We start from the raw sequence: 10,961 nt of genomic DNA, 5'->3' as shown, positions 1-10,961 counted from the left end.
ATTCTGTAACTTTAATCTCACCAGCCACAATAAATGTATTTTACGTTTGAATGTCGATCTGTGAAAGTTGCTAAGATCAACAGAAATGGTCAATCATTTATAAACTTTGCATGTGTTTTATTCCTGTAACATTTTCCATGCTTCTTTATAAATTGTGTGTCTGAGTTTTATTTCTGATAACATTTTCCCATGCTCTTCTCTAACTGTGTTAATAAAACCCTTGTGTCCAGACCCACCAAATCCAATTCTTTTCTCAACACAACTAGGTGTCGACACATCCCGCCTCTCTTGCTTTGGGAAGCTGTCTTGCTGAGTAAAAGGATTCACGGACCCGGCTTTTTTGTTTTGTGTGAACAAGCAAACCAGCTTCCATAGATGGGTCATGTATATGGCAATTAAACGACTTTTCAGTGTAAAAAGGAGCTAATGTTTGTGCATGGTGGGAATAATGTGTGAGAATTATAGGAAAGACGGACATTTTGAGTGTGGATTGGCATGTGGAATTATGACATTGTGGCCATTAGTGAAACTTGGTATGAGGGACACGACTGGCAGCTGAATGTTCCAGCTTTCAGTTGTTTCAGAAGCAATAGAGGGGGAAGTGGTAGAAGTGCTCGTCAGGGAAAATGTCACAATAGTGCTCAGACAGGACAGATGAGAGGGCTAGATTAAGGAATGGGAAAGGTATGAGCACATGAATGGGGTTGTATTATGGACCACCCAATAATCAGCAAAAATTGGAGGAGAAAATCTGCAGAGAGACAGCAGACAGTTGCAGGAAACAAAGTAGGTGATTTTAACTTTTCAAACATTGGGACTCCCATACAGTAAATAGGCTGGATGGCTTCAAGTTTGACAAATGTGTTCAGGGAAGTCTCCTAAATCCAGAGTGCAATACTGGATCTCCTTTTAGGGAACGAGAGATGAAAATGTATGCAGGGGAACACTGGGTCCAGTGATCATAGTCCAGTAGTTTCAAGATAATTATGAATGATAGGGATGGAGAAAGGTTAATTTTGAGGAAATGAGACAGGATCTAGAAATGGTGAATTGGCAAGAATGAGGCCAAAAAGGATGAAATTTGGAGCTTCCTATCAGGATTAAAGGCAAAATTAACATGGATAAGGAACCTAACTTTTGAGCTATATTGGGGATCTGACTAAGAAGAGAGAGGTCTAGGCAACAAGAAACAAATGGGGTCCTCGCAGAGTATAAAAACTCTGTAAAAAAAACTTTTTAAAAAATAGATTTAAAACATGAAGTTGCTTTGGCAGACAAGGTAAGGGAAAAGCCTAAGGGCTTCTACAGATATATTAAGAGCAAAAGGACAGCAAGGGATAAAAATTGGTCCTCAGAATAGTTTGGCATGGAATAGAAAACAAGCCCTTCAGCCTGATTTTGACAAAAATATCAGTGGACATGAAAATTACTGGAGTTTTAGAAAGTGAGAAATTTTGTCAAATGCTACAGAAAGGTAAATATTTGCAGAGAAGTAACAGATGACACTGAACAATGAAGATTTTTCTTCCTGAACACTTTTGCGTGTATTTTATGGATTTTGGGCTGCTGATCACGATATCACCATTAAAGTTTCCTATCACGATTCTTTTCTAGATATAACCTATTTTTGTGACTTCCTGTCATATTTTAAGTCGACTTCAATCATACAAAACCAAGACCTTCCTTTATCAGTTGGAGCACAGAGAGTATAAAAGTTGGGAAGCCATGTTGAGGCTGAGTAAAACTTTGTATGTAGGATTGTGGGCAGTTCTGATGTCTACATTGTAGGAAGGACTGGATGGCTCACCTAGATGTTACTTGGATTAGAGAGTTTTAACTGGAAGGAACTTGAACCAAGTTGGAGCAAAAAAAATTTCTGGGCAAACTCAAATGATCCTGTAACATCTGTGGAGGGAAATGAAATATTGACATTTCAGTTTGAGACCCATCATCTGGGCTGATCATGTGGAGGAGACAGCTGGTGTACCCAGCTTTATTCCCATGGTGGTTTTTAACCCCCTTTAATGCTGGGGAATGAAAATGACAAGAGTTGAACAGTCCTAAATCATCTACTTCCATTAAAGCAATCTTCAAATCATAACAGACGACCTGTCATCAATCAAGCTATCAGGTTTCAGCATAACTGAGTGATCCCCTTCTCTTATTGAGAGAACAATCCCAGAAACTAATCACAGCCTAACAATTCTTTTCACAGGATCATATCTTACAGCATCCCATTTTCCAACACCATGGTTCATTTATATATCACGGGAGTCTGGAATTTTGTTGGGACTACTTTCTCATTTAAACAAATTTAAATGATCCTCTCCCTCCCGACGAGCCAAGAGTGAAACAATGTGGTCCTCTCTAATTCTCAACCAATCCTTTTAAATCTATGCCAAACGATGTTCAGTAGGTTACTCATTTCCACCCTCCAGTGATATCCTGCTTTAAGAAAAAAAAGTAAACCCAGCATACTTGACAATGTCCTTATAAATGACTTCTGCATTGTCCCGGGGCCTGTTATTTCCTTCCTGTAATACATGCACCAGTTATACACGGCAGTAGCCGTAGGCTTACCTGGGTTTTATGCAGCTTGTGTCCGATCGTCTAGATCTCACATCTCAAACTCAGGCCCGCGGGCCAAATTTGGCCCGTGATATAATTATATTTGGCCCGCAAGATCATATCAACTATGTATTAGAGCTGGCCCGCTGGCCGCCACGCCAGTATAGTGCATGCACAGCTAAAACTACAAATCCCAGAATGCTTTGCAAACGCAAGAACAACTGAAGGAGAAGGGGAAAGATTTTATGGCACTTGCTGTAGACGAGAGCAAAGACACATCAGATACTGCCCAGCTATCAATATTCATCCGTGGAGTGGACACGAAACTTCCCGTTACAGAGGAACTTTTAGGATTAAAATCCATGCACGGCACAACCACAGGAAAAGAAATCTTCGAGGAGGTGTCCAAATGTCTCAATGAAATGATGCTGCCTTGGGATAAACTTGTGGGACTAGCGACGTGCGGTCAGAAAAGTGGACTGGTGGGCAGGATTCGGGAGAAGATGCGGGAGAATCATGCAGGTGAGCTTACAGTTTACCACTGCATAATCCACGAGGAAGCCTTGTGTGGCAAAGCCTTGAAAATGGAGCATATTATGAACACTGTAACTCGAGTAGTTAACTTCATAAGAGCCAAAGGTTTAAATCACCGCCAGTTCAAGTCCTTTCTGGAGGAGTTAGGGTCAGAATACGGAGATGTGCCCTATCACACAGAGGTGCGATGGCTTTGCCGAGGAAAAGTACTGAAGAGATGCTTTGAGCTGCGTGAAGAAATATATCTGTTTATGGAGAGCAAAGGTAAAGACACAACAGAGCTCAGGGATAAAAAGTTTCAATGTGAGCTGGCATTCCTGTGTGACATCGTGAGCCATCTCGATGCGCTAAACCTGCAGCTTCAGGGACGAGGGCCCGTCATTACAGACATGTACAGTGCAGTGAGGGCTTTTAGAACCAAGTTGTGCTTGTGGGAGACTCAGATGCTGCAGGGAAACATGGCTCATTCTCTGTGCTGCCAAATGATGAAAGAACAGATCTCACCTGCCGTGTTGCCCAGTGCAGAATTTGCTGAAAAACTAAATGTACTTCGTGCGGAATTTTCCCGACGATTTGCTGACTTTGAATCCCAGAAATGCAGATTTGAACTACTCAGCAATCCGTTTGCGGTTGAGGTGACAACCGCTCCAACCAACCTCCAAATGGAGCTGATTGAGCCAAAGTATGACTCTGTCGGTGCTGTACAGTTCCTTCCTGACACACTGCCCCAACTCCGTGCACAAGCTGCTCAAATGCTGTCAATGTTGGGCAGCACGTATCTCTGCGAACAACTCTTCTCTTTGATGATAAACAAAACACCACACAGGAGTCGTCTTACTGACGAGCACCTTCATTCAGTCCTGAGGATTTCCTCAGCTCAGGGTCTGACCCCAGAGTATGATGAACTTGCATCCAAGAAGAGATGCCAAGTATCTCGTTTAGACCCAGGTGCATCAGAGTAAATCACAGTGTAGCAAGCTAAGCTTGGATTAATATTTTCTTTGGTTAACTTTGGACTGTTCATAGTTGAAAGATTGGATTTTTATTGAAGCAAGTTGTTATTTTTTTGACTTGTTGGCTTGTGAAAAAAAGCTTAAAGGCTATAGAGAAATATTATTTATTTCTCATTTGTTAATGCTTTTTCTGGAAAGAGTTTAACCAAAACTATTATTAAACATTTATTTTAATAAAAGTTTAACATTACATATGTTGAAAGAAGAGAAAACACGCAGATGTTGTTGAAAATTTTCAATAAATATTTAGTTTGGCCCACGACTTAGTCCCAAGTTTTTAATTTTGGCCCTCTGTGAATTTGAGTTTGACACCCCTGGTCTAGATGATCCAAGCCTCAGTAATATTTCATGAGTTTTCTGTTCTCTATGGATGTAAAGAACATAATAGCACAGGACAAGCCCTTTAACCTACTAAGTTCTGCCGACCTATAACCTACTCCACAAGTCTAATTTTTTCCATACCATATATCCATAACCCTCTATTTTTCTTACATCCACGTGCCTGAGTCTTTTGAATGTTACAATTGTACCAGCCTCCCCCCTGCCCTGTATTCCAGGCATTGTTTTTCGAGGTATATAAAATGTCTTTGTTTCTATAAGATTCTGCTCATCCTTCTAAACTCCATCTCTCCTCATATGATCACTTCATTTTTGGAATAAATTAGCAAACCTCCACTCCACTGCTTTTAAAGTCAGGTGACCCTCTCTTATGCAAGACCAGAATTAAACCCAGTACATGGTTGTGGCCTCAACAGTACCTAATAATTTGCCTGCTGAAGGTTCCTGGTCTGCAATTCAATCTGCATTCTTGATTACCCACTGCACCACCAAATGTACTTTTTTTTGTGATTTGTGTGCAAGTATTTCCAGGTCTATTTCTCCTTCCAAAGTGGATGACCTCCGATTTAGAAATGTACTCCATCTGCCAAACTCTTGCCCAGCTGTTTCTCTGCAGACCATGTCTTCAATTTAGACATGCAGCAGGATGACAGACCCTTCTGGCCCACAAGCCCATGGTGCCCAAATTAACCAACAACCACTCTGTATGTCTGCACAATTTTTTCCCCCTCATTTTAGAGCTGAGGCATTTTGGGTTATTTTGTTACTTGTGTGATCTCACCAGAGGTTTGTAGATTTGCCACATGACCTCTCTACTCCGGAATTCAATTCCTCTATGAATGAACCCCAGCATCCCATCGGCCTTCTGAATAATCAACCTGTGCGGCGACCTTGAGGGTTTAGACATTTTAAAGACAAGTATTGGATAAAACTGATAAACAAATAAGCACGTTGGTAAGCAAGTCTATTGTGTGTCTGATTCATAATGAGAATTCTTAAAAATTGGAAGTGTACCTGGAATAAATCAATTGCAATTTTTTTTAATTGAAATACAGTACATTCTCCTCAAGCATGAACATATTGTGCCAATGTGCAGGTGGTGTAAATAAAACAAATGAATTAAAGAGGTACAATTCTTACCCCAAAAAAAATCATATCTGAACTTTTTCTTTTGAAAACCTGCTCCCCCCTTCAGTCAGATGACAATAAACCACAGTGTGTGTGACATTACTTATTACTTGCAACAGAATATTCTCACTTCCCCTCAGCACAAACAAATAACTACATGCATTGCCTGTGACAGGAGAGTTGATCACAGGCCACAACTTTATAAGCAAACCATCGTTCTTTTGGGAGGAGAGAAACAGTGGGGTGGGTTCCTTTGGAATTTTATATTATTCTGGATCTCCACTATTCAGGTTGAATGATAAACATTGTGTTCAACAGAAATAGATTTGTGAGCACACAATGACAGGGCTGATCACGTGCGCAGCAACGTCTTCACTGACATTTGTCAACAACAGTCAAAACACGAGAGAGGGGGTTGCACTGAGCTAACTTTCATTAAACAGCAACACTGCTAAATAATACGAGGCCCAAATGCGCAAGACAAACGAGAGCCAAGGAGGAAGATTTGGCATCAAATGGGCCTCAGGAACAAAGGCCAAAAAAAATACTCAAGGCCGTCCCAATGTGATGTGGGTTCCAAATTCTGGCAGATCCACAATTGTAACAGAGTCAGAAATTTCTGATTAAAGGCACACTATGTAAAATCAACGCAAGTGGAGGGTGGGGGAAAACATGGTGCACAGTATAACGCCTATTTAAATTTGACTGCCTGGCTCATGTCATCCTCATTCTCTTCAATTAGGAAGCACTGCAGTCAGGTACTCTTACGAAGATCCAGGGTAGAACTGGTGTTGGAATGAATGACCAACGCTCTGCTGTTCCTTGAGAGGTTTTTCTATTGTGACAGCACAATCCCAATGCACTTGTTCAACGTTACCTTTTACCTCAATCTACAACCTGGTGCGTGAAGTTCATCTCTGTAACCAGTGAGCAACCCAGTTCATCTCTTCCATTGGCATCAGTGACCTCTCTTAAACAGAAACCAGGGCACTGAATCCAACTGCAACGACTTTCTCTCACACCACGGGGCCAGAGTTCAACAAGGTGTCTCCGGTGCAATTATCCCACAGTCCCAGGCCACCTCCGAAGGGAGAGATAAAGGTAAAGAGGCAAGTTGGACAGTGATGAGGCTGTTTAAGTTAAACTGCCAAGCAAAATAATGGGCAGCTGGGAGTGAGAGGGAAAGACGTAACTGAGGTTTTTTTTATTACTACTTTCAAGATAAGACTGTGGTCAATAAAAATTAAACATCACAGACTAGACAAAATCTTTTTAAATTAAAAATGAGTCATGAGCTAATTTAAAACAAACCAGATGCACACACCAACATCAGAACAACCTGGTGATATGAAAACAGGTGCCTTCACGGCCAACATGATTAAAATATCCAGCGACATCAGCACGTATCAATGAGCAGCCCCGTTTCGCATCATGTAGTCATGCACCCATACAGAGAGAGTTGGCTCATTGCTGGTATTATTTACAGAAGAATGCAATGGCTTGAGCACTGCAGAGCTGCGATGGCAAGTCAAGACGCTGGACCGAGCTAAGCAAGGCTCTCACGTTGGCTGGGAAGTATGGGAGCCATAGCCTGTGGTCACACACGCAAGGAGAGGAATTTATACCTTTTAACAACATTGTACGACACAGTCAAGGAAATAACCTACTGCACAAATAAAAATGAAAGGGGTTTTGTTTTTTTTAAAAAATAACTATACACCTTAACGCACAGGCAAAACATTCAAAACAGACTGGACGAAGCATTAGAGTACACATCTCTCTCTCTCTCTCTCTCCAGATCCATCTGGCATCTTCCTCCTCTGCTGGAGCGAAGCAATGGCACCCTGCACGTTCTCACCCACAGAATAGTCTGCAGGCAGCAGAGGCAATGGAAACGTAGGGGGGTGGCTGAGGGGCTCAATGGAGCAAAATTACTCTAGAGATATTTAAGAAACATTAACATAAAGACAGCAGCACTCCTCGTGAAATACATTTACAGTTAGTTTAATTGTGTGGGTGGGGCGGTATGGGCAGGGAGGGAGGGGGGGGGCCAAAAACTAGATCGAACTTCCTGGCATGCTCTAGAGCTATCAAAACAATCAAGCATCCTCTTTTTTTAAAATAAAAATTCCAATTCCATTTCTTCCTGTGACATTATGCTGAGGGGGTGCTGAGAAATGCCTCCTCATCCACTCTACGCCCTCCTGGTTTCCATCGAGTTTATTTTAATGTTTTTATATGTTTAAGTATGTCAGGTTTTTTCTCTTGTTTCAGTTTGTGCGCTTGGGCCCTATTTAAGGCATCGCTCGAAGTAAGTGGAACCAATGTAGCCACCTCGCATGGATCGCTGAACATTCTGTTCGAAGAGGCGTCTGTTGTTCTGAAGAACCTCTGCTGCTTCCTTGTTCAGGGGGTCCTCAGGGTTAGGTTCCTGAGATGGAGAGAGAAAGAAGGGGCAAGAGAGAGAAGGAGGCGGGGAGAGAGGGGGGGGTGGAAAAAAGAGAAAATAAACATTTAAATTTACATTAAACGCCACAGAAATGCCAAGATCATAGAAAAGGAGGCCTTTCAACCTCTGCCAACACCCTACCCCCATGAGCCAGAGAGCCATTTCTCACACAGTCATGAATTAAATAAAAACAAAATGCTGAACCCTCGAGGCAGGTGGACAAGTCGAGCAATGGTTTATACAGTCAGAATTATACAGCATGGAACAGTGTTTTTATTTCAATCAGTGTCCACAGACTTTAGTGTTTTACTCCTCTCTTCTCTCCAATGACACTGTTGCCGAATGGAGCAGAGTGAGCTCTCCCTCTATTCTATTGCTGCCACCTGCCTAATTTATGCAATGGTGCTCACAGAACTTCTGGGTTTAAGAACCAGCAAAAAGTTGGATGGTGCCTTATTGCTATTGAATCAAGAAGCAGTTTTAACCCAACTTCAGATCTTATCTTTTTCTAAAAATTTGGCCATTTCCTACATATCCCTTGGATATTCTTCCTCTTCAATGGAAACATCTATATTAGGGTAAATAACATCTTTCCATCTGCTTAAGTTCAGGATCTGGACAAGGCTAGGCATTGATGTGACCAGCCATTTCTTGAACCATTGAAGTATTGTGAATGTACATGGAACATTGAAAAGTATAACACAGTACAGACCCTTCAGCCCATAATGTCAAGCTGACCGATAGAAATCTACTCCATGATGAATCTAACCCTTCCCTCCCTCACAGCCCATAACCCTCCATTTTTCTTAGATCCATATGCCTATTTTCAAATGTCCCTATTGAATCAGCTCCACCACCACCCCGGTAGTGTGTTCCAGTTATCCACCACACTGTGTAAAAAGATTTGCATCTGACATCTTCCTGAAACTTTCCTCCACTCACCTTAAACAAATGCCCTCTGTTGTTGACCATTACCTGGGGAAAAGGTGCTGGCTCTCCACTCTTTCTATGCCTCTCATAATCTTATACACCTTTACTAAGTCATTCTCTATTGCTCCAAAGAGAAAAGCACTAGCTCCCTCAACCTATCTTCATAAGGCATGTTCTCCAATCTTAGGTAAATCTCCTCTGCACCTTCTCATGAGGTGACCAGAACTGAACAAAATCTATTAAGTGTGATTTAACCAGTTATATTACCTCCCAACCCTTTAACCAAACTCCCTGACTAATGAAGGCCAACATACCATACATCTTCTTAACCACTCTATCAACGTGTGGCAACCTTGAGGGTTCTGCAGATTTGGACCTCAAGATCCCTCTGTTCCTCCACAGTGCTCACTTCCTTGCCATTAAACCTGTACTTTGCCTTCAGGTTCGATCTTTATAGTTTTCTGGATTGAATTCCATCTACCCAACTCCTCCTTCTCTCTATATCCTGTTGTAGCCACAAAACCTCCAATCTTCACGTCATCTTCAAACTTACCCACCCACCTCTCCACTTCTTCATCCAAGATACTTATAGGGATCACGAAAAGCACGTTTCCCACAGCAGATCCCCGTGGAACACCACTGGTCTTAACCATCCCATTGGAATACATTCCATTTACTATCACCCTCTGCTTTTCGTGGATCATCCATGAATTCTGAATCCACGAAGCCAACTTTCCATGGGTCCCATACTTCATGTCTTTCTCGAGGAAACCGTGCCGAATGCCTTACTAAACTTCATATACACCACATTCCACCAGTTTGCCTTCAGCAATCTATATTGTTACCTCCTAAACCCTTCCTATCCATGCAATTAGGGTATCCAAATGTATTTTGAAAGTCATAATTTGTAGCTGTTTCTATTGCCTCAATGAGCAGATTGTTAAAGATATAAACTATCCTCTGGGTGAAAAATATTGCTTCCTCAGGTCCCTCTTAAATTTTAATCACTTAACACTTTGGACTATGTGTCCCTGTTTTGTGGGACTACCAACAAATGCATACACTCCATGTCCCCATTTTTTGGGACTGGTTTTATATCCAAACATCAGCTGGTCCGTACTGGTGTTCGCACTGTAGTTTACCCATAGTCTCAGTCTGGAGCATATATTATAAATGGTTTAAAATGGGAGTCCAAAGGGTTAAAATAGTGGAATGAATGGTTAAGAGGTTGAACGGGGTGCCAATCAAACGGGTTGCTTCAGTTGAAATGGGGTTGAGTTCCCCAAGTGTTTTTGGAGTTGCATTCATCCATGTAAGTGGAGTGTGGTTGATCACACTCTCAACATACCTTGCAGATGATGGAAAGGCTTGGGAAATCGTATGAATCACTGTCTACAGAGAAAAAAAAACAAGCCTCTAACTGATCTCGTCACCAAAGTAAAATATTCCCAAGTGTTTCACAGGAACCTCAATGAACAGAAGCTTATATACAAACATGCAACTGAACCACATCGGCTGCCTCAGATCTACAGTGGAGTATTTAATATGCTGTAGCCTCCACAGGAGAAACCGGTGCAAATGCACATAGCCTCTTCAAGATGCAGGCAAGGGGCTTCTTTGATGGGGCAAGAGCTCAAAAATCTCCACCTAGCATTGGGAGTCTCAGCTGTTAACGTGATCCTGTCACAAGAGAAGCTCAGTACATAGTGATAGAATTAGCAAATGTGCCTAAGCTTTGGTTCTGCTTTGTGATGGTGGCTAATTCAACCTGATCCATGGCCAAGTACATTCTGTTCCTGACCTGGCAAGCACTATTGTGGAGAAACCACACAGTCCAATCCTTGAAACTCCATATAACCTCCCATTTGCACTTATTTTTTGATTTGTCTTGGTCAGCGCTAACAGTCCTAGATACCTGGAGAGAGTTTCGTACTTTCTCTATACTATGGGAAAACTCCAATGCAATTACCGGGGATAAAAAGATCATAAAATCAGAAGGA

General features: G+C 41.8%; 2 protein-coding genes across 2 annotated transcripts in view; one reads left to right on the top strand and one right to left on the bottom strand.

Annotated features, from left to right (window-relative positions):
• Positions 1-2,386: 2,386 nt before the first annotated feature.
• On the top strand, positions 2,387-4,240 carry LOC138748268 (general transcription factor II-I repeat domain-containing protein 2A-like). The gene has a single exon (XM_069908136.1). It carries the CDS (start codon positions 2,814-2,816, stop codon positions 4,062-4,064), a length of 1,251 nt encoding a protein of 416 aa, XP_069764237.1. The 5' UTR covers positions 2,387-2,813; the 3' UTR covers positions 4,065-4,240.
• A 1,238-nt stretch (positions 4,241-5,478) lies between these two features.
• Positions 5,479-10,961, bottom strand: part of ube2m (ubiquitin conjugating enzyme E2 M) — a 28,904-nt gene continuing 23,421 nt past the window's right edge. Inside the window, 1 exon segment of the mRNA XM_069908139.1 lies at positions 5,479-8,013. Within this exon segment, the coding sequence (XP_069764240.1) occupies positions 7,873-8,013 (141 nt within the window). The 3' untranslated portion in view covers positions 5,479-7,872.

This window comes from Narcine bancroftii, chromosome 13 (assembly GCF_036971445.1).
Source record: "Narcine bancroftii isolate sNarBan1 chromosome 13, sNarBan1.hap1, whole genome shotgun sequence".
NCBI lineage: Eukaryota > Metazoa > Chordata > Chondrichthyes > Torpediniformes > Narcinidae > Narcine > Narcine bancroftii.
Note: the sequence above shows the minus strand (reverse complement) of the source record. Positions and strands in the feature narration are given on the sequence as shown.